Source organism: Biomphalaria glabrata, chromosome 16 (genome assembly GCF_947242115.1).
Source record: "Biomphalaria glabrata chromosome 16, xgBioGlab47.1, whole genome shotgun sequence".
NCBI classification, from domain to species: domain Eukaryota; kingdom Metazoa; phylum Mollusca; class Gastropoda; family Planorbidae; genus Biomphalaria; species Biomphalaria glabrata.
The window spans coordinates 11,803,133-11,828,333 of NC_074726.1; the positions used below are offsets into that span (position 1 = coordinate 11,803,133).

General features: G+C 37.9%; 1 protein-coding gene across 1 annotated transcript in view; it reads right to left on the minus strand.

Moving 5' to 3' along the window:
* LOC106061399 (multiple epidermal growth factor-like domains protein 6) overlaps positions 1-25,201 on the minus strand; it is a 53,004-nt gene that overhangs the window by 19,036 nt on the left and 8,767 nt on the right. The window contains exons 5-13 of the mRNA XM_056013636.1: positions 24,979-25,173; positions 22,795-23,016; positions 21,609-21,815; positions 19,575-19,709; positions 17,735-17,833; positions 12,228-12,326; positions 7,871-7,972; positions 2,918-3,019; positions 777-878 (exon numbers count right to left, since the gene is read on the minus strand). Coding sequence (XP_055869611.1) covers positions 777-878; positions 2,918-3,019; positions 7,871-7,972; positions 12,228-12,326; positions 17,735-17,833; positions 19,575-19,709; positions 21,609-21,815; positions 22,795-23,016; positions 24,979-25,173 — 1,263 coding nt within the window. The remainder of the gene's footprint in view (positions 1-776; positions 879-2,917; positions 3,020-7,870; positions 7,973-12,227; positions 12,327-17,734; positions 17,834-19,574; positions 19,710-21,608; positions 21,816-22,794; positions 23,017-24,978; positions 25,174-25,201) is intronic.

Below are 25,201 nucleotides of genomic sequence, written 5' to 3' on the forward strand. Positions count from 1 at the left end.
GAAAGTTCCCCTTTCAGAAATTTTTTTGTTTTCATATAGATATGTAATTATTTGTGCACACTATTTTGTAATAAACAATAATGGTATCATCATCATCATTATCATCAAACTCCATTTGAGTGAGGATTGAGAGGCTCAAATTTTCTCTTTTGCAAAAGCCCTGGACAGAAACCCTGCTGTCTTGCGTAGCGCAAACATGTCACCATAAAGGTCGAGAATTTTTGGTTTCCCAGACCGGTCGAGACGGAGATCAGCAAGTCTGGGGCAGTCAAACAGAAAAAGAGGCACGGTTTGATCTTCTTTCCCGCAGCGGGGACACAGTGAATCGAAATTTGGCCATAGAAGTGAGAAATATGAGACAACAGGACAGTTGCCTGTCCTGCACTATGCTACAATAGCTTGCGCAGGCCTGAACAGCCACCACCACGGAGAAGTGCGGTCAGGGCGCCTCATGCGCTCCCAGACTACACGGGCTTTTTGGGACTTGTCCTAGCACTCAAATCACTTTTTCCATCTGTTTTTTTTTATTATTTTATAGCCAGAGCATGATGGAAACTTACAGCCTGTTCGGTAGGTGGAATTTGCCCTCGCTGGTGGGCCAAGGAGTCTGCAATAGTGTTGCCAGTCACACCTATGTGACTCTATACCAACTGCATAATATATATTTGTGTAACTCTTCCATTTATAGAGTTTATTTTGATGTTTAAATTTAGCTTCCTTGACCTTGTTTAGTTTATCGTGAAAGTATCTAATATATATATATACAGTGGACTTACTTAGATGACATTTGTCTCCGTAAAAACCTTTAATACAGCCGTAGATACAATCTCCTGTGCTATAATTGCAGGCTTTGATACCTCCACAGCGGCTTGAACAGACTGTAAGAGATTGAATATTATTTATCTTCATTGAGCGTAGTTAGCAGCAGTTTAAACTCTAACAATAGTGGCGACTATGTATGTCAGCTGCACGTTCAGAAAGAAACAACAAATACCTAAGTATTGAAATCTACTATAAAACATTGGACAATACGTTAGTTGGTTAAATGTTAAATTCGGCATCTTCTGATATGATTTTATAATAAAATAACAAGACAGAAGAGCCAAAAAATAAAAAAATAATAAAACATACATACATACACACACACACACACACACACATATATATATATAGAGAGAGATAGATAGATAGATAGATAGATAGATAAACATTATAGATATATAGAGATAGATATATAGAGATAGATATAGAGATAGATATATAGATGGATAGATAGATAGATAGATAGATAGATAAACATTATAGATATATAGAGATAGATATATAGATGGATAGATAGATAGATAGATAGATAGATAGATAGATAGATAGATAGATAAACATTATAGATATATAGAGATAGATAGCTAGATAGATAGATAGCTAGATAGATAGATAGATAGATAGATAGATACACACAGAAGACTACGATGGCTTCAACATGTAACCCACATGCCAGATGGAAGAATCCCTGAAGACATCCTGTATGCTGAGCTTATGGATGGAGTCTGGCCCAAGGGCCGCCCAAGACTAACCTACATAGAGGTCTGCTGGCGAGACATGAGAACCTCTGTCATCAACGAACGTATGTCGGAGGAGGATAGCCCAAGACCGGACAACATAGCGACAAACTGTGCGTGCTGCTACGAACCTCGCCGAGAGCAAAAAAAAAAACGCAGCTGACTTAGTCAAGAGAAAAAAAACGCAGCTGACTTAGTCAAGAGAAAAAAAACGCAGCTGACTTAGTCAAGAGAAAAAAAAAACGCAGCTGACTTAGTCAAGAGAAAAAAAAAACGCAGCTGACTTAGTCAAGAGAAAAAAAACGCAGCTGACTTAGTCAAGAGAAAAAAAACGCAGCTGACTTAGTCAAGAGAAAAAAAAAGCAGCTGACTTAGTCAAGAGAAAAAAAACGCAGCTGACTTAGTCAAGAGAAAAAAAAAACGCAGCTGACTTAGTCAAGAGAAAAAAAACGCAGCTGACTTAGTCAAGAGAAAAAAAACGCAGCTGACTTAGTCAAGAGAAAAAAAAACGCAGCTGACTTAGTCAAGAGAAAAAAAACGCAGCTGACTTAGTCAAGAGAAAAAAAAACGCAGCTGACTTAGTCAAGAGAAAAAAAAACGAAAGCTGCCTTAGTCAAGAGAAAAAAAAACGAAAGCTGCCGTATCAGCTAGCCCCTAGATGCCTACTGAGGCAAGATCTGCAGCTCCAGAATTGGCTTGATCAGTCACTCCAGATTCGGCCCCGTCTCAAGACGAAACAAAACGTTGACTCATCCGAGACGGAAGTACACACTTAGATGGAACTATGAATCTTGAAGGACTAGAATTGAATAACTTAAGTGTGAATGACTTATTATCAAGTGTGAACGACTTAAGCCTGAATAACTTTAGTGTGAATGACTTATTATCAAGTGTGAACGACTAAGCCTGAATAACTTAAGTGTGAATGACTAACGATTAAAATACATTTAACTCTTTCTCTCCGTAATTGTTTACCACATTCTGGTGAAATCAACGTTGGTATCATCAGTTAGGAGAGAAAGAGTTAAATGACAACATTATCAAGTGTGAACGACTTAAGCCTGAATAACTTAAGTGTGAATGACTTATTATCAAGTGTGAACGACTTAAGCCTGAATAACTTAAGTGTGAATGAATTATTATCAAGTGTGAACGACTAAGCCTGAATAACTTAAGTGTGAATGACTAACGATTAAAAATACATTTAACTCTTTCTCTCCGTAATTGTTTACCACATTCTGGTGAAATCTAAGTTGGTATCGTCAGTTAGGAGAGAAAGAGTTAAATGACAACATTATCAAGTGTGAACGACTCAGTGTGAATGACTAATTTTGTATGACCGAGTCGCTCCTACTCACCATTCAAACAGTTCTCCCCGTAGTACCCTTCTTTGCACCCATCAAGGCAAACGCCACTTACAAAATCACATCGAAGTGTTCCACCGCACCGGTCGTTACACTCTGATCGAATATAAGCAGATACTACAATGTTATAGTTGGTCAAACATAACAAAAATACATATAACGATACTTTTACCCTCACATCAATCTAGTGCAGTGATTCCCAAAGTGGTCTATATAGACCCCCAGGGGTCTACGAGGACTGCCAAGGGGTCTACGGAAGTGAAAAAATAAATTGGGGGTCCATGACCTGTAAATGGGGGTCTACGAGAGTGGATCTCATTTAAGCATATCGAGACTTTATATTTCATTTCCCATTAATGATTTCACCATAGTTAATCCTTTCAATTGTAACACTGTTAGTCTAATAAATTTTAAAAAATTTTTAAAATTTTGACATCTTATTTTAAACATTGTAATTTTGTCTACATGAAAGTAACACTGTACATGGCCTAGTTAAAAAGAACTGTAGAAATGAAAGTGTTGGTTACTAGACATTTTGTCTGTATTCGTCGAACAAGCCATTTCATGTGTTGCTTTTTTTGTAACAAAGTTTTAAGCTAAGTTACAATGAAACTATCTAACCTGGAACACCATTTGAGACAATGACAACATGATAAAATAGATTGAGGTTTGAAATAGCCTACTTTCAACACTTTTAGTTCAGAACAGTAGAAAAAAATGTTTGATTAAAGATCCTAAAAGAAAAGCGGTTTGTGAGTGTCTTACAATATTTTTTCTTAGGCCTATATCAAACTCCAGAAAACTGCACTATTAAAAGCCACACACATCTGATATCATAATAAAAACATTTCTCTAAACAATACAGTTCAAAGGTGTAATGGTAAGAGGAGTTAGGACACTGGAAGGTTCTTATGTAATTACTTGCAAAAGACATACTTCTAAAAAAAAAAAGACTGGACTAGTTAACCTTGCCTGATAATATTGGGTTATTATTATCACGTTTTCTTTTTGTTATGAATTAAGACATCCATAAAGAACTGCTCATTGCCTGAAACTTTGATCAATTGCTCCTTCGCAATGAAGTATGATAGTTGTCGAAAGGCTTATGTTTGACAATATTTATTTCTGAGTTCTTGGGTGCTAAAAATCCAATTTTAACAGACTTATTTCATAAATTTAATGAGGGTAACTTACGCTACAAGTCGATCACCTAAATTTGATCAAAACGAAGGCATTATCTCAATGTTTCTTGTCAGGTTTAAGTTATGAAGCATACAATATATGGGATGAGTTTTTCCAAATTTTCAAATTTAAAACCAACATCATCTAATCGAGAAGTTATGATAGATTAAATCTAACTAAATTGAACCCTAATGTTGAAAGTTTACACAAACTTGCTATCCAATAGGCCAGTGTTTCCCAAACTTCCAACATATACCAAATATGCGTACCCCTTCAATAATTTTCGTAAATCTAAGTACCCTTTTCTCTCCCCCCCCCCCTTAAAAAATAGAATAATTGTTGAAAATAATAATCGAACTTTGGGAAATACTGCAATAGGCGTTTTTTCTTTTTTTTTTTTTAGTCAATTCCTATAATGCATATTAAATCTTATTTTGCTTCATTTTAATGTGAATTTCATCAATGAATGGCCTAGAAATAAGTGAGAAAAACTCAAATGAAGTTGAAGAATTTTCCGAAAAATGCAGGGGGGTCTACCGAAGAATGGAAAACATGGCAAGGGGTCTACGAGACAAAAAAGTTTGGGAACCACTGATCTAGTGTAATTCAATCTAAAACAACGGTCACGTGATAAATGGGGTTAAAGGTCACCAACGAGAACGGATTTTTAATTTTTTTTTTTGTAACCTATTATATTCTGTCAGAGACTAGTCCAGGAATGGGTCGTAAAGAGCTTAACTTTCGCCCGCTGCACACACAGCACTTCACACCCCAAGCCAGAAACAACCCAATATAGGAGAATATACATACATATTCAATTATTATTAATACAAATGACAATTTACTGGATATCATAGCTTAAACCATCTACACTACATAAATAGTGAATAGTCACTACCTAACTTCGCTTCTACTTGATACTATACTATTTTACATACTAAACAGGGACACTTAAGTTCTTTATCTCACAAACCCAACCTCGGATAAAGCTGACAGTTTGCACACTTATTTCTTTTACCCGAAAACACACAAAAAAAAAAACATTTTAAAATTAACCAATTAGTTAATAAACTTTTGGTAAATAATTATTCTGTTTGGTATCTTTAACAAGGGGGAGTAGTCGTGTTTGACAGATGTGGTGCTATTAGTTGAATAAGTTCCCTTGTGGGATCTTAAGCCTTGAGTGAAATTTTTTAAAATGCATTTAAGAAAGGATCATGTAAAGATTCATAAAGATGCCCATTTCTTCACCCTTTGACAATGAACCGCATTCACCAATCGTAAACAAACAACATTTAGCCACGTGATAACATAAAAAAAACAATGTAAAAAACGTATCACGTGACAGTCTTCATGGGTTACGTAATTTGTATAGAAGAGATAGAGAATCACGTGGCAAAATGTTGTTTGCTTACGATTGGTGAATGAGGTCCATTGGTCCAGGCAAGTAGTTGGTAAGCTATAAACTAAACAAACAAACCAAAAAATACAACAATTGATAAAAATATTTCTAATTGCACAGATTTTTAATGTAAAGGTCGATCAAACATAACTGACATAAAGTAATAAATACAAATACACTTAATATAAGCTTTTTTAAAAAGTATTTTTTATGTTATTCTTGTTTTTATTTCACTATTGGTTAACTAATTTTATTAGTTTATAGACACCCCTCCCCCCCTTTTTTTTTCCAGTCGGAAGAAGCTTTTGTCTGCATCAAATGTTGCACAATATAGAGTTCGCAACTGGGTTTGTGTAGTCATGTCCAACACGATGCTCATTCTTTAACTTCGGAATCGAAGACATGACCATAAATGTGTCTTAATATACTGGAAGTACGAACTATATTCAATGACACGTCTTATTTAGCCTCCCCCACTCAGTTGAACTCCTGGTCTTCACGCGTGACCACAAGGGCAAGCAACTGATGTCTAAGCCAGTAAGTCTCGGAAAGGAAGGGTTCATTAGTCCTGTCTGGGTAACCATTGAGAAAACAAAAAAAAATTTGACATCTAAACATCTGCTGCCTTTCAGCCACTACCCCAACGTGGGAAAACAACGTTGGTATTCGAGCCTCGGGAAAATTTCAGAAGCCTGTAAATATGAGGCAGCTTGCAGAACACAGAGCTACTTAAAACCTGGCCGAAGCTTCAACGCCTATGATTCCAAACTGTAACGGCACCTGCCGATCTTTTCGTCCAATCATTATAATCAGAAACGTATTTTTCCGTTTCTTGCACTTTTAACCTCTTTTTTTTTCAGCAGTTACAACCACAAACTTATTCTTCCGGTAGCGACTAGCTCAAAACCATGTTTAGCGGGCCCCGAAAAGGAAATAGACGCTATTAGTTTTGTGTGGTCTTTCTGTCCATCCGTCCGTCCGTCCGTCCCGTTTAGACCTCGTAAACTATAAAAGATATTGAAAATACGAAATCATGATTTTTTTAGACCATTCAAAGTTTTGATGCAATTGCTACTTTTTTTATTTTTCTAAAAGCAAAACATTTAATTTTTAAAAATCAACAATGCAAGCTTTTATAAAAATACAACTTTTACAACTATTTACTATTAATAGTAACAATAAACGGGACTATTTAGTAAGGGAGATGAGTATGTATCATATCTTTAACAGATAGATGCAAAAATTTTTAGATTTTTTGTTAAATTTTTTTTTCCAAAATCTTATTACTAAATTATGTAATCTCAAACCTACATAATAATACATGTAACAAAAAAAAAAGCTTACTTTTATTTTTAAATAGTACAAAATCTATTTAGTATGCATACAAGTGGAATTCAATTTAAAGCAACAATTAATAAGCATTTGTCCATATTTCAAACATTACCACAGTACCCACACATCCAGCACAAATGCGATATGTAAAACGCAAAAGGCGTGCTATTGGAAAAAAAAAAAGCTTTGAAATATTATGACAGCCTCGATGTAATTGTTTGCAATCACTGTGCTTCAAAATGCAACTATTTAATTTGTACGCTTACTAGTAAAATATGCATCTTTTTGTTAAAAAAAAAAAAAGGGAAAAGTTTTATTAGTTAGGACTTCAAATGACAGATCAGCGCTTTACAAAACAATTAGATATTCCTTCACTAACATCATCAGTTAGGCCAGGTTCACATTGAACTTCACCTTCACCCTCCCCTATCCCCTTATCTGTTAGACCGTTGGGGCACCACACATGATCCTTCATACGGTCTTTCTTCATTCCTCTTTTTCCTTTGCATTTAATAGAATTCCATTCACTGACAGGCCTGCCAATACCTTGATATTATCTACCCATCGCTTTCTCTGACTTCCTAATTGTCTTCTTCCTGGTACTGTTCCATGAAGGAAGTTCTTTGCGAGCCCCGAGGACCTGATGATGCGGCCATAGAGTTTGAGTTAACGTTATTTGACTGTGGTTAGCAGGTCATTGTGGGGGTCAAATTGCTGCATTGACCATCAAAGCAATAACAATAGCACTAATAAATCTCCGTATCCTGTGGTATCAATTCGTTAGTCGAACTAGACAACTGTATCGCTAACACTATCGACACGAGCACGTCTCTTCTATTTGTATCTTTTTGTAGTTGTTGATAGTTTGTAGCTCATAGTTTCTGATATTTTTTCTAAAAATATTGAAACCTGTCTTTTTAACTGCCTGAGCGGACCTTTATTTGGGGGGGGGGGGAGCCGATTTGGAGTTTATGTTTCCACACAAACTTTCTTCGTAACCTTGTTTTCTTGTTTTTTCTTGCTATACTCACGTTCGTCACATTGAGAACCATAGAATCCATCCTTGCAACCATCCTTACAGAACCCTTTGAATCTGTCACAGGATGAATTACCTCCACAATGGTCAGAGCATTCTGCAAAAGACAGTAAACATGTCATATAGTTCGATCTAAAACAAAGTGGACCCCTTTTTTTTTATAACAAAAAAAACCCATAGGAGTTAATTTCTTTTAAAACATAAAATTTCTCCTTTATATAGCCTAGCAATTAGCACATTTTAAAACCATTTAAATGAAACATATGAATATTCATATCTTTTGTGTCTTAACGTACAATGTTATACTTCCTAGGCTTACTCTTTCGACTATTACGCAAAAAAAAAAGAAATTAACGTATATGTTACATTTTATGCGTGATTCTTGCTATAAGGTAGGGGTTCTCAACCTATTGGTCACGCCCTCCCCCTTGGGGGTCGAATGACAAATTGCAAGGGATCGCCTAAGACCCCCCGATATTTGGATTTTTTGTTTTTTCATCATTGGATTTTTTTTTGTCCATGCTGACGTGCTGTAACAATCAGATCTGAACCGTACTTGGAATTCAAACTGTTTCATATGCCGTTCTGTTTGAGATTGTGTTGCGTCTTCTTCGTCCATTTCCAAGAACAAATCTTTGCGAAACTAGGTTTACTAGCTTGTTAGTTATTAAGTCCAAATTAAGACGCAGACTTGATCCTGAAGATGACATTCACTGAGCTATGGTGGAACAGAAACACGCTCAACCTTCGCACCAACCATTGGCGTGTTTGTAACTTATTGCATCAAAGACTGTGCTCCATACTTGGCCATAGTTGTCCAATTGTCACTTAAGTATGCAGCATGTATATTGTGGATACGCAGTAGGCAAGTAAATAAACGCAAGGTTAAATAATAACCTTTTTTTTTTCAATTTTTAATAATGAGCATAAATGTATTGATCTGTATGTATTGAGCTAACGGGTTCGCCGCCTATTGGGAAATTTTATTTGGGGTCGCGAAACTAAAAAGGTTGAGAACCACTGATATAAAGTTTACCTCGTGGGGTGTATGGCTTTTGTTTGTTTGGCATGTTTCAGATGTTCCTTCAGAGCTATAAATAATTCACTACCTTATCTTAGCCTCCCACAGTACGACGTGGGATGGCAACAGGCAGGGTATGAGCCCGGTGACATTATTTAAGCATGAGAGTGCAATTCATAATATTCAACGCTTTTAATTTGTACTTGCTCTTGGAAATAACTTCCAGCATTTTAATTTAGTTCTATTTTAGAATTGTCACTCTTTTAAACATTTGTATAAATTGAATTAGATAGAAGAAAAATACTGCAACGAAATTTGCCTAGGTTTGTTTGGTTATTATGGTTTGCGTGTTCTGATAAATTGTTTACATCCTAACTGTGAAGAAGTGTAGTTGGATCCACAACTTTTGAGGTGGGGGGGGCGATTTTTTTTCAAACCTTAACCCTAATGCCCAGTACAGCCTAACCTTATGTATACATGCGTACATAAATATTTATTAAGAGAAAAACAAAAAGTCTTACAACTTGAGCAGTGTTTCTCAAACTTCGACGAAAACAAAAGTCTCCTTAGTGGAACTTTTCTTTCATCTAGGGGGTCTGGGGGAGTGCTGTAACCCCCCACCGGGGTTCTTAATATCTTGACCAAAGTTGCATATTTCTTGCAGTCAGAGTTTATTGAAATAAAAAAACGTTATATCAGGCTTTTCGTACTCAAGAAAGACTGATTGACAAATAAAGATAAAGTGAAAGGTGGCAGCCAGGAGATAAGTTATCAGCGGCATGATCATACGTATTCTAATCGTTCTCATCTCTCAAAAGATTACCACTACGTCTACCACTACTTCTACCATTACTTCTGCCACTACTTCTGCCACTACTTCTGCCACTACTTCTGCCACTACGTCTACCACTACTTCTGCCACTACGTCTACCACTGCTTCTGCCACTACTTCTGCCACTACTTCTACCACTGCTTCTGCCACTAGTTCTACCACTCCTTCTACCACTACTTCTGCCAATACGTCTACCACTGCTTCTGCCACTACTTCTGCCACTACTTCTGCCACTACTTCTGCCACTACTTCTGCCACTACTTCTACCACTACTTCTACCACTACTTCTACCACTACTTCTTCCACTACTAATTCCACTACTTCTTCCACTACTTCTTCCACTACTTCTACCACTACTTCTACCACTACTTCTTCCACTACTAATTCCACTACTTCTACCACTGCTTCTGCCACTACTTCTGCCACTACTTCTGCCACTACTTCTGCCACTACATCTGCCACTACTTCTGCCACTATTTCTACCACTACTTCTGCCACTACTTCTGCCACTATTTCTACCACTACTTCTACCACTACTTCTACCACTACTTCTGCCATTACTTCTGCCACTATTTCTACCACTACTTTTTCCACTACTTCTGCCATTACTTCTTCCACTACTTCTGCCACTATTTCTACCACTACTTCTACCACTACTTCTGCCATTACTTCTACCACTACTTCTACAACTATTTCTACCACTACTTCTACCACTACTTCTACCACTACTTCTACCACTATTTCTACCACTATTTCTACCACTACTTCTACCACTACTTCTACCACTACTTCTACCACTATTTCTACCACAACTTCTACCACTACTTCTACCACTACTTCTGCCACTACTTCTACCACTACTTCTACCACTACTTCTACCACTACTTCTACCACTACTTCTGCCACTACTTCTACCACTACTTCTGCCACTACTTCTGCCACTACTTCTGCCACTACTTCTGCCATTACTTCTACCACTACTTCTACCACTACTTCTACCACTACTTCTACCACTACTTCTACCACTACTTCTACCACTACTTCTACCACTACTTCTTCCACTACTAATTCCACTACTTCTACCACTGCTTCTGCCACTACTTCTGCCACTACTTCTGCCACTACTTCTGCCACTACATCTGCCACTACTTCTGCCACTATTTCTACCACTACTTCTGCCACTACTTCTGCCACTATTTCTACCACTACTTCTACCACTACTTCTACCACTACTTCTGCCATTACTTCTGCCACTATTTCTACCACTACTTTTTCCACTACTTCTGCCATTACTTCTTCCACTACTTCTGCCACTATTTCTACCACTACTTCTACCACTACTTCTGCCATTACTTCTACCACTACTTCTACAACTATTTCTACCACTACTTCTACCACTACTTCTACCACTACTTCTACCACTATTTCTACCACTATTTCTACCACTACTTCTACCACTACTTCTACCACTACTTCTACCACTATTTCTACCACAACTTCTACCACTACTTCTACCACTACTTCTGCCACTACTTCTACCACTACTTCTACCACTACTTCTACCACTACTTCTACCACTACTTCTGCCACTACTTCTACCACTACTTCTGCCACTACTTCTGCCACTACTTCTGCCACTACTTCTGCCATTACTTCTACCACTACTTCTACCACTACTTCTACCACTACTTCTACCACTACTTCTACCACTACTTCTACCACTACTTCTACCACTACTTCTTCCACTACTAATTCCACTACTTCTACCACTGCTTCTGCCACTACTTCTGCCACTACTTCTGCCACTACTTCTGCCACTATTTCTACCACTACTTCTGCCACTACTTCTGCCACTATTTCTACCACTACTTCTACCACTACTTCTACCACTACTTCTGCCATTACTTCTATCACTACTTCTACCACTACTTCTACCACTACTTCTACCACTACTTCTGCCATTACTTCTACCACTACTTCTGCCACTACTTCTGCCACTACTTCTACCACTACTTCTAGCACTATTTCTGCCACTACTTCTGCCACACCTTGACCTTTGAGAAGTGTAAATATTAATGTAACAATAAAAATAACTGGTACAAATGATATAACATGAAATTAACGCATAGTTACTTTTTTTAAGCTACTTTTTTTTATTACATTCTTAAAAACCTCCCTGACCACAGTGTTCCCAGCACTCCTCCAGATAACCAGCTGGCTAAGGGGGTCGAGAACAAAAATTATGTTATGTGGGTTCCTCCACCGGTAAAAGTTTGAGAAGCACTGTTTTATGATATATTTAGAACGCAAATGTAATTATTAAATGCTCATTGAAGTTTGATCCTTTAGGCCTTTATTCTCTTCTAATAGTGAGTGGACCGGATACCCCCTCGTCCGAGCCGGATATGGCCAACTGGCCGTATCTCGGACATCTCTAATTTAGATCTATCATTCCTTCATTAGGACTATGCTCAGCTAAACGAAGTGTGTTTCGCTTACTTTCAATGCAGTTTGAGCCTGTAAAGCCGGTGCCACAACTTTTACAAGTACCGTTGACATGACAACCATAGCGTTGATCACATCCTTTGTTGTTACACTCTAAAAAGAAAACCTCAACAACAGTATAATAGAACAAATTAAGGAATAGGATGTGATAGTAGTGTGGTGGTAGTTTGGTAGTGTTGTCGTAGGTTCGTGATAGAAGTGTGGTAGTGTTGTCGTAGGTTCGTGATAGTAGTTTGGTAGTGTTGTCGTAGGTTCCTGATAGAAGTGTGGTAGTTGTATTTTAGTGTGGTAGTTTTTATGATAATAGTGTGATAGTTTTGAGATAATTGTATGGTAGAAGTGTGATAGTATCGTGATAGCAATAGTGTGTCAGTTTCGTGGTAAGAGTGTGGCAGTTGCGCTAAAGTGTCGCAGCTGTGTGATATTATGTGGATTGAGTGCTAATAGTATGGTAGTTGTGTGGTAGAAGTCACTGGCGGATCCAGGGGGGGGGGGCGGTAGGGGCGATCGCCCCCCCCCCCACTCGGCCGACCCCCACCCCCCGAAGGGGGGGCCGGACGAATTATAGTATAGAATTCACACAATTTGTATGGGAATTAATTACTTATGTTAATAATATATACTAATTATTTATATTTCAACCTACTTTTAGATTATTTCGCCCACCCCTTCTAGTATTTTGGCCGATTTGGTAGGGTCGGGAGGGGGCGATGGCATCAATCCGCCCCCCCCCCACCATAAACTTTCGAGTGGGGGGGGGGGCGGTTCTATTTATTTGTAGAAATCACAGCTTGTTAACAGAATCAATTAAATATCTATATGATTAAAACTTGTTAATGGTATTTTAACCGGTCTTTGTATAATTTCGTTCACCCGTTGGCCGATTGGAAGGGGAAGAGCGAATACCTCCAGCGCCCTTCCCATCTAAACCATTTGAGTGGGGGGGGGCGGTCCTACTTTTATGGAGAAATCATAGTATGTGAACAAAATTAGTCGAATATCTATATAATATAAACAGGTGGAAGTGCGATACATGCAATCCCCTTCCCCCCATCGGACAAATCAATACTTTTTCTTTTTGTATTATAGTAAGAAATTACAAAATTTAAAAAAATCTGTCACTAATATAATTTATATATGCTATAAAGTAAATTCTTATATCGTGTCGCCCACCCCTATTCTTTAATGCAAAATGCAATCAATAGCAGAAATTATAAAAAGGAGCGAGGATTAATCGTTTTCATTTTACCGCCCTTCCCCTTTCCAGAAAGAGTTTGTGTAATTTGAGATGAATTTATCATAACTATTTTAAGAAAAACTTTGCTTTGGAAAAGTTATAATTCAAACGAAATTTTTCAATATAACAGTCACGGTTGAGATGAGTTCAAAAGCCAGATAATCTTTTCCTAGTCGACTTTTTCCAACCTTTACTCTATCTCATATTTTTCTAGTTAAATAAATTTAGGACTATAACTCACAATTTATGCTAGAATTTTATTGAATATTATTAATCGATTTTTTTTTCGGCGGCGATCCTCAAAACCTTAATCTAAATATGTGGGGTATCTAATCTTTTCAAAGAACAAATCAGTTGTATTTGCAATGTATTATATAAGGGACTATAAATTCATATTAGAATATTTTTCTCATTATTCAAAAGGCACTTTATAATAGAATGAATAATGAGCTGTAGGTCAGGAGAATGGGTTACTGCAGTGAAGAATGCCAGAAAACGCTTTTAGCGTCGAGGCTTCGCCCCGAACCTCACTGATGAATAATAAGCTGTAGATGTCAGGAGAATGCGTTTCTGCAGTGAGAAATGCAAGAAAACGCTTTTGGCGTCGGGGCTTCGCCCCGAACCCCACTGATAAATAATGAGCTGTAGATGTCAGAAGAATGCGTTTCTGCAGAGAAAAATGCAGGAAAACGCTTTTGGCGTCGGGGCTTGGCCCCGAACCCCACTGATAAATAATGAGCTGTAGATGTCAGAAGAATGCGTTTCTGCAGAGAAAAATGCAAGAAAACGCTTTTGGGCGTCGGGGCTTCGCCCCGAACCCCACTGAAGATGCTTACAGCGCTCTTCCAGACCCCCAAGCTTGCAAGAGAAAGACTGTTGTTTTTTTTTGTTGTTTTTTTTTCGCCGAAGATTGAGAAACAGTCTTATTTTATTCTCATATGTCGAATATATATATATATATGACAACAATGGGAAAATTCAATATAAATAAAAAAATAAACATTGCTAAAGACATAGATGGTCTTGCAAGAAGAGAGGAAGCGGGAGCTGACTGTGTGATGAGCATTTGAAAGCCTACATGCACTAAGGCATTCGGCTGGACGTCGTGGACTTTACGAACCTAATTCGTTTGGCCATTGAAACCACGAGCGGAGGATGGTCTTCGTTGGCCGCTGCCAGAGACGTTCGCAGCGTTTCCAGAAGCCGCCGAGAGGAGGCCGAGAGCAACAGAGATCTCCGAATTACGAGAGCGAGTAATACAGAGATGGACCCCGTGCTGTAAGGGAATAATCCCAATGCCTTAGTGCTAAAAATTCTGACGCTCAAAAATCCCAGTCCTCACTGAGATTTGAACTCCAGCACTCCAGGTTTGGAAGCCAAGCGCTAAGCCATCCCCCCCCCCAAAAAAAAATAATGAATTACCGCCTAGAAATGGACATCAACACTTGTGACGTTTAAATCGATTTTGAAAGACATAAGTTTACCTCTTCGCACTCAGATTGATGCGCTGTTCGATCACGTGAACATTGGTGTAGATGTGAGAATCTTTGACTCTAACTACAGAAACAGATAGAAAGATCCTGGCCATGGAACTGAGATGTTACAAAAAGAGTCTAGTCTTCTCATACAAAGACCATATTACGAATGTGGAAATCCGAGACAGGATCACAGGACGAGTTGTTGACCACTGTGAAACGAAACAACGCACGTTAAGACTGTACGGTAATTTGGTGAGATCCTCAGCACTCGAAGGGACTTTCCTGCAGGGAACAGTACCAGTGAAAGAAAGAAGAGGCAGACAAAGCAGTAATGGGAAGATAAAATTAAGAAATGGACGTTACTGTTTATGGAGGACACCAGACCGAGAGAAAAGGGGAAAAGACGTTGAGCAGATTATGCGTGAGACACCCCACACCTAGGTTATGGCGTGTGATTGACTGTGGATAGAGTTTTATATTTTATATTTATATTTATATATTTATATTTTATGTGATACTAGTGTGTGGTAGCAGCACAGCTGTCTCTTGATAGTCCGGCATATCATCATCCGACATATTCATGGTTTCGACGCGGCGCAGAAGTAAATCCATGATAGTAATGTATACTGCCATACTTTTATCTTTAAAATGTAGGTAAGCTTACATGGTCATTTATTACTCTTTGCAAAAAAAGGAAATTATATTTTGTTAGTAGATCTATACATTTTTTTTTGTCTTTTGTTGTTTGTTTTTTAAACCCTTTCAAAGTCTAAGATAATATCTTATTTCATAACCAACAGAATTTTGTTGAAATACACTGGTACATTTTCGAAGTACAGCTAACCTATAAAAATCCGACTTTTTCAGTAATCCGACACTATCCCATACTCGTGACCACTAGCGGATCCAGAACTTTGGACTGGGGGGGGGGCGATATTTTTCAAAACCCTAATCCTAACGCCCAGTAAACCCTAACCCTACGCATAAACGTGCGTACAGCACACACACACACACACACATATATATATATATATATATATATATATATATATATATATATATATATATATATATATATATATATATATATATATATGAGAATAAAAAAAGCAGCATTTCTCAACCTTCGGCGAAAAACCAAAACAACTGGGGCAGCGCTATAAGGTTCTCTTGTGGAGTTCGGGGCGAAGCCCCGACGCCATAATCGTTTTCTTGCATTCTTCATTGCAGAAACGCATTCTCCTGAAATCTACAGCTCATTATTCATAAATGGAGTTCGGGGCGAAGCCCCGACGCCATAAGCGTTTTCTTGCATTCTTCATTGCAGAAACGCATTCTCCTGACAAGTACAGCTCATTTTTCATCAATGGAGTTCGGAGGGAAGCCTGACAAAAAGCTCATTATTCATACTATTAAAAAAGGACCTTTCGAATAATGTTGTACTTGAAAAATATTCTAATATGAATTTATAGGCCCATAATACATTGCAAATAAAACCGATTTGTTCCTTGAAAAGATAGGATACCCCACGTATTTAGATTTTTGCTTTGAGGATCGCCGCCGAAAAAAAAAACTTATTCGATAAATAGTATTAAAGAAAACTGTAATGTAAATTGTGAGTTATAGTCCCAAAATTTTTAGCTAGAAAATATCAGATTGAGTAAAGGTTGGAAAAAGACGACTATAAAAACATTATTTGAGTTTAGAACTCATCTCAATCATGACTCTTATACTGAAAAATTTCGTTTGAATTATAACTTTTCCAATGCAAAGTCTTTCTTAAAATAATTATGATAAATTCATGTGAAATTACAAAAAACTGTCTGGAAATGGGAATGACGGTAGAGTGAAAACGATTAATCCTCGCTCCTTTAATAATTTCTGCTAATGATTGCATTTGGCATTAAAGAATAGGGGTGGGGCGACTCGATATAAGAATTTAATTTATAGTATATATAAATTATATTAATGACAGATTTTTATTAATTTTGTAATTTCTTAACTATAATACAAAAAGAAAAAATATTGATTTGTCCGATGGGGGAAATACGATTGCATGTATCGCCCCTCCCACCTGGTACAACACTTTTTCATTTAAATTTACTAATGATACAATTTGAGTTTAGAGTGTGGTACGACATAATATACAATGGGTCACATATCAATACGTAGTTTATATTATATAGATATTCAACTAATTTTATTCACAAACTATGATTCTCCACAAAAATAGGACCGCCCCCCCCAGCACTCAGAGGGCTAGAGTGGGGAGGGCAGTACATGCAATCGCCCCCCCCCTCACCCCACCGAATCGGCCAAAATACCAGAAAGGGAGCGACATAATATAAAATTTATATATTAATTCAAGTTCAACTAATTTTGTTCACAAACTATGATTTCTCCATAAAAACGGACCGCCCCCACCCACTCGAAGGGTTTAGGTGAGAACAGGTATTCGTCCCCCCCCCCCCCCCCCTCAAATCGGCAAACAGGGAACGACATAATAAAAAGATCGGTTAAATATCAATAACAAGTTTTAATGATATAGATATTTAATTGATTTTGTTAGCAAGCTGTGATTTCTACAAATAAATTTGACCGCCCCCCCACTCGAAAGTGTAAGGGGGGCGGGATTGATACCATCGCCCCTACCGCCCCCCCCCCCTGGATCCGCCAGTGCTCGTGACAGACGGACTATCAAGAGAACTCCGTAGTTCAATCTATGGAGCTGTGGTAGTCTGTACATTAATGTTGTGGTAGATTCTTTAGACAACATCAAGACTTACTCAAGGTACATTTTTCATCATAATAAGGTCGGTTACATCCGTTAATGCAGCTTCCGTTGCGATAACAATAGCTTCCATTCAAACAGTTGCGAGAACACGCTGGTGAGTAGAACGAATGGCATTATCTTTACATGAACACTAGTCTAATCACAAAACCTATTCGTCTATTTCAGTGTTTCCCAAACTGTCTGAATAGTTGTTCCAAGAACTACTGGAATAGTTGGACTAGTAGGCCACTACGTGAGTTAACCGCTTTGAATAAAAAGCAAAGTTTTTTGCTAAATTACTCAAAATGTGCGAAGTCTTCACTTAAGAAAACTGTTTGGGAAACATTGGTCTATTTTATCGAATATTAGGATTTGGCGACATTAATTTTAAACCATCATCTTTATGGTCTCGATAGACTAAATCTAAAGGTAAGACTAAGACTAAGGCTGCTTTATTGATCCTTATGGAAATTTGTTGTGATTAGAAATACTCTTTTCTCAAATAAAAACAACACAACAGAAACATTCACATAAATAGAACAGAGACATATCTTCTTTGAATGCCCCTTCCTATACCACCTTAGGCAGACCCTACTACCATTTCAGCTCAACATAACTCTACGGCAGTGCTGAGCAACTAAAAGAACAGCACGCTATTTTTCCTTTGCACAGTAAGCCAAGAGGTTACAGCTCAACTTTAAAAAGCTGCTAGAAGAAGCTTTGTCATATATTATGGAATATTCTAGGCAACTGTCGGATATTTAAGGGCCGGGAATTGCTTCTAAGCATCATTGTGGCGCTCGGATGGAAGCGGTCGTTAGAGGAGACAGTAAGGTCAATAGGAAAGCTAAACAGAACCCAGGTACTAAGGACCGAATCAATTCTAGTGGCGGTGATGGAAGAAAATCTAAACAAAATTTCCCTATCCACATACCGCTCCCCAAGGTACCGTTTTTATGGCGGACGCTTGCACGGCTAATGTTATACAGAAAAAGGAATATGGTGGAAGTTAATCGGTATGCTAGGTCTTTGGCCTCGCTACTAACCCAGTCGTCTTGGGATATGAACCATAAGGTTTATAAATGTTAGTATGCGGACGCTTGCACAGCTAATGTTATACAGAAAAAGGAATATGGTGGAAGTTAATCGGTGTGCTCGATCTTTGGCCTCGCTACTAACCCAGGCGTCTTGGGATATGAACCATAAGGTTTATAAATGTTAGTATGCGGACGCTTGCACAGCTAATGTTATACAGAAAAAGGAATATGGTGGAAGTTAATCGGTGTGCTCGATCTTTGGCCTCGCTACTAACCCAGGCGTCTTGGGATATGAACCATAAGTTTTATAAATGTTAGTATGCGGACGCTTGCACAGCTAATGTTATACAGAAAAAGGAATATGGTGGAAGTTAATCGGTGTGCTCGATCTTTGGCCTCGCTACTAACTCAAGGGTTTTGGGATATGAACCATACGATTTATAAATGTTAGTATGTACTTGTGCTAGGAGCTTTCCCAGACAGAATTGAGTCAATACTGGTAAATGGAGGCAACAGTGGCGTAGCTATGGTGGGGGATGAGGCGGAGAATTAGAAAAGAATTTGAGTGTTCGAATTTTTTATTACATTTAATATTATACATTACACCATTATCTCATGTAATGATGTCAAATGTTAAAATGCAGGTGCCCTTAAAATGGTCATGCCCCCTGGGCCCCGAAATGATGGCGACTTCCTAGCCACGCCACTGGGAGGCAACTTTCCGTTGCCCTAGAGTTCCAAGAGTCTTAGACTCAACTTCATGAACTTAGTACAAAGTAGATATCTATAGGAAATAATTCTTGTATACTTACTTACATGGGCTGCATGAGCTAGAGCCGTATTTGCCCACGGGACAGGATAGACAGCGTCCCGCCAAATTGCAAAGTGAATCTTTACATGTTGGCGAACAGTATGTCAAACAAGCGAGGCCGTATCTCAGAGGCTCACAATCTGTGTGCGAAATACATTAAGATGAAAATACTTTGGAAGAGGGGTATTTAAAACAACGTCTCTGATTACATGATTCTTTTTCTTTCGAATTTCTTCGGTCAGAATGCTCGAAATTCTGTTTTTCAGAGCTATGTTGACGACTTTTATGGAATATCAAGACACAAACAAGCCCGTGAAGAGACGTCTAACTTTACACGACGATGATCTTATCTTATATAATGAACAAGCATAAGAAAAAAAAACAATACAAAAAGCGTGTCGAAGGGAAAGAACCGCTTATTACTGCCATTATTATGAAAATTAGAGGGTTTAGCTTCATTTATGATATATAATATGCCGAGCCGTTATAGTTCCTGTCTGACTCATACAAACCATTACTGGCATTACATGCTCTAATAGCACAAGGGAAAGTACTTGTACAAATTGTTCCTAGCCTGACCATACGGCGATCACACTTAATGCAGACATATGTGCACTATTTTGTCTTGCGCGAAGTTATAGTGACCAGTGCCTCCTCCGTAGTTATTACACTTAATTAGATATGCGATATATTTGTTCCCTGACAGTCTCTGAGTGAAAAAAAGTATAAAAAATCTATAAAAAAAAAAAAAAAACTTATCTAAAGGGGAAGAACATCGTCCTTGAAACTATATCTACCAATAATGTACACGTTTTCCCCTGATTCGATATCAAACTTAAAAACAATTACCCCAAATTAATTGATTTATTGAGTATTTTTGTTTATTAATTCATGTTTCGCTAGGGACTAATAATTGTTTATAAATAAATAATTGTTTAAAGTATGAAGTTGATCGGAGAATGCGTGAGGGAGAAATAGCGATAACAATTATTTAAGGGGACTAAACCCAACAAATTTAGCCGTATAAGTGAATACTGAAGTAGTTAAAGAAACTAATGAATAACCAGTTATTAATTGTCTAATTGCTTACTTTTTTTTTTTATTGATTCAGGTCTTGTCTATGTCAATGAATAATTGTGCCAAGTTTCAGCTTAATCCAGAGTGTCCTCGTTAATATCTACAAATCTTATATCAAAACAATGTCTGTGTGTCTTATAAATAGTTTGTAAATATACTTTACACCACACTTGATATTGGATGAACCTAAAATTTGTCACAATTATTTTTTGTACCTGACAAAACAACAATGGATAAAGAAATAACCAATTATTTAACTATTAGTAATTAATAAAAAAAAATTTTTAGAAAGACAGATGAGGTAGTAAAAGTTGAATTTATACTTTATGCTTTCAAATTTCAAGCTGACAATATAAAATTATAAAACATTCTATTTTCATAAGCGATTCCCTTGCACAGTGGTTATGTGTTGGCTTGAAGAGGCTTGAGGAGGCTTAAGCTCTAGGGTTCAAATACAAATTTAATAAGTAGACCTTAACCTCATGCTTTAAACTTATCGACTAGGTGGCCCTAGTATGTGAAACAAACCTGTTTTACACTGTATATAGGTTTTGAAACAGTAGGTTTTTGTGGCTCAACTAGCTTACGCATATTTAATTTATAATTAACTCTCTTTGACATGTTTTTATGTATAAAATCTGAAATCTTCGAGAAAATAATGTGTTAGCAAACGTCTTGTGACCATCAAGTGAATTCCACGTGACAATTATCAATACTTTCTTCTACTCTGCATAAAAGATTTTAAAAAACACAAATTAAAAAAAATACAAAAAAAAAATAGAAACCTAATTTTTCGTTTTAATTCCTTTTTCTTTTTCTTTATTTTAGCGAATAGAATTGTTTCCTTTTAAGAAATAAACATTTTCTTTCAGTGCTAACTATGCTGCCATGTTGAGTTAAAACTGAAAGAAAAAGAAACAAGACAGAAACACTGTTGGAATTCTGAGGGCAGGAGAACGTACCTCCTAAGGCTTCGAGCTCACAAATGCCGAAAGGACTTTCTCTCACGTTGGGAACATCTAGTGTCAACATTTTGATCAGACGATCGAAGTTGGCATGGGGCAGGTAGATAATGTCCGGCAATTCTGTTCGGTTATCTTTATAACGCATGGCAATACCAGTTCCAGTTGGTCCATGGGTCACTAGTTCAAAGTTCAGTAATGATGAGTCTGTTTAGGCGACAAAAAAACAATAACACCATAACAACATATTTTTAGTTGTTCCAACACAAGCAGAATCACCAGTACCTGACGCACTAATAATCTCGCCCAATTATACTGAGTAGGGAGTATCAAAATCTAAATAGGCTCACATGCATCGAAAAGTAAAAAAAAAAAAGAATAGCCATCCCTTTTAGTGCTTGCTATCTGTGGGGCAGATGATGTCAAGGTCATTTGATCCATTCACAAATGGTTAACCAGGGACCAGCCGCCTTAATTTTCCCCATCTAATGTCGTGTACAATTAGAGTCAGGTGGTAAACACTGTGTTTTTACAAGCCAAAAAAAAATGCAGATGTAGTGAAATCGAAGAAATATTGAGAACTCGAACAGAAGGATTTTTTTTTCATAGTTTTCTTTGTAATTGTTTACACTTTGCGCCGACGTTTCGGCGGGCCGGATAGCACCGCGTCGCGGGTCGGATGTGGCCTGCTGACCAGTATTTTGGGACATCAGTTGTCTAGAAAAGCTATCTTGAAAAATGGTCTTAGGTTCCTTGTGTTCTTGTTGCCTCGACTCTAATGACAATCATTAGCCTGTTTGACAAAATATAAAAGCTTGAATGATTCCCCAACCAGATTCTGGTATGTTTAGTGAATTATTCCTCTTGCCAATGAATAATTGTGTGACGTTTCAACTTGATCTGAGATGGGTGCGGGAAGAATAACGTGCGCACACTTTTTAACAGACAGACAGACAGAAAGACAAAGAGTTGTAAAAAAGTGGATGGGTTTGGGGTATGCATAATGTCATAGCGCCACCAACGATGAAAGTCACGTGATAGATGAAATTGAGATGTCAACATCAAACAACTTTTTTAAAATCATAACTTAGTCCTCTCGCTTTCAGGGGCTAACCCGCATTGGGAGTTTCCTCAATAATGTAAAAAAATGATAATTCAAGTTCTTGTTTCCTGAAGACGTACTTACTAGGTCTTCTGTAGATGACGATATTGTACAAGATCACCGGGACGTTAAACACTATTGTGACTGAATGCTTTGTATGGTTATTAGGTTCTGAAAGGTAGCACCCACTTAAAGTGTCAGCGTCGTCTCTACTGCCGCGCAGCCCGTCTGTCACTCCCAGAGGGTTAGACAAATTAGCGTGGCTGCTGGACACGTTGTACCACGCTTTCAGAGCGATGTTTCGACCTGGGTTAGAACGATAGAAATTAGTTGGCAGTTAAAAAAACAAAAATATTAGGAATGTTTTGTTGGAAAATAAAAAGACACGAGAGTTAATGACGTAATCTAGTGTAAATATAGGAAGCATCTGGACTAAATGTAAAACGGCTGCCTGGTCCTTGCTATGCGCTCTGGACTGTCATCTCAATGTTGCCGATCGACGCCTTCCCCGGCAGTCAGGCAGAAATTTTGGGCAAGGATGAAATGATCTTTGAATTGAAAGGAATGCCCGAAACAGAAAACAAGCTAAGTAAAAAAAAAGTTATTAAAAAAAAAAGCTTATCAAAGTAGAAGAGCTCCTACTATATCTCTCAATAATGTATAATTTTTTTCCCTTTTTTCGATATCAAACAAAATATTTCATTAACAATAATTTAATGATCAAGTACTCGGTTTTAATTGATTCATGTTTTGTTAGGTACAATCAAATAGTGTTGAGTTCAATTTAATCTGAGGGTGGGTATGGTAGAAATAAAGTGTCAAAATTATCAAAGAGGATCAAACCCTACATATTTAGCCGCATCTGTGAATACGTAAAGATTAATTTCCCTTGATGGTAGGACCATTGATTTCTAGCGAACTCCTGCTGTCCTAGAACTCCAAAATGCAATGATGTTGCATCCCAAATGGATCCGATCAGAATCAAAGAGAGGCAGTGAAGACTAACGGGCAGCACAGCACTTGCACCTTTTCCGCTCAGGCTTTCCCCCCAGCAATGGAGAGGTCCCTCCATCTCTGACAGTAATGTCAATGACAAACACAGAGAATGGTAGTCACCGGGGATAAGTTCCTAGCTGATTGACGTAAACTGGAAGGCCAGGGACCACTCCCTTACGCCTCAGTGGACTGCCTGCTTTAAGGCGAGCAGCTCTTGGACCAACAAATGCTATCCCGCCACAGTTTACGCACAACTGGGTGCTTGGTTCTAAGACAGAATAAATAAATTTAAAAAAAACAACACCAAGCTGGTCACTTGCATCTGCAAACACAAAAAAGTCCTCAACATTAATGCGATTCAAACTCTGGAACATACAGACAAAGTGTACTGCCTTTAAAACTGATCCAAACCGTATCACTGAATGCTTCATGGTGTAAGTATTGACACAGAAATCAACTGGATAAATTTCAATGTAGCTCGTCTGCAAAATACCAGACTGGCAGACAGTGGATCTTATATAGGGAACCAAACTACTGGCCCAAATAGCACAGTCCACAGCAGCACTTGAAAAACCCAATACAATATGGAAAGACAAAGGCATAGCCCTTGACATCAAAGTCAGATGTATGCAGTCCGCTTTCGAGTCAAGGACGTTGACTGCAGAGCTAGAGAGAAGGATCCTAGCAATGGAATTAAGATGCTACAGAAGGATCCTAGGTATCACATTTGAAGACCACTTCACAAACAAGGAGACTAGAAACATAATTATTTTAGCGTTTGGACCCACGATGATCTGCTAACTACTGTCAAAAACGCAAGCTAAAACTCTATGGCCGTACTACAAGGTCTTCCGGTCTCGCAAAGACCTTCCTTCAGGGAACAGTACCAGGAAAAAAGGAAGAGGCAGACAGAGACAGTGATGGAAGACACTTTAAAAGAATGGACAGGCCTGCCATTGAAAGAGGTTTTATCCAAGCCAAAAGACAGAGAGGAACGGAGAAAGACGGTGGACGAATCTTTTGTGGTGCCTCCAACGGTCCAACAGACTAAATGATAAGTTAAGGGTTTACATGGGGGTTAGTGTTAGAGATTGGATAAAATAATTCCCCCCCCCCTCACTTAAAAGTTCTGAATCCTGAAATGCATGAGTTTCTGAGGAACATTGGTAGAGAGACAGACGGAGAGAGAGAGAGAGCGAACGAGAGAGAGAGAGAGATCAAACAAATCAGATTTAAATATAAAAATTAGTTGCCTTACAAACAACAACATACCACCGCTAATATATACTTCACACAGAGTGCTGGCGTTTTCTACATTTAATTTGATTTTAGACACTATACCAACTGTCAGGCAGTAGATGTCTACTGTGTTGTCATCGTTAAAATTCTGCTGCTCTTCGCCAGGACATTTAATAAATGCGCTGCCATTTTTGGACTGGTACTCTAAACTTATACCAGATAATTCCGCTAAAAAATATAAATCAAAAGAGTGAAG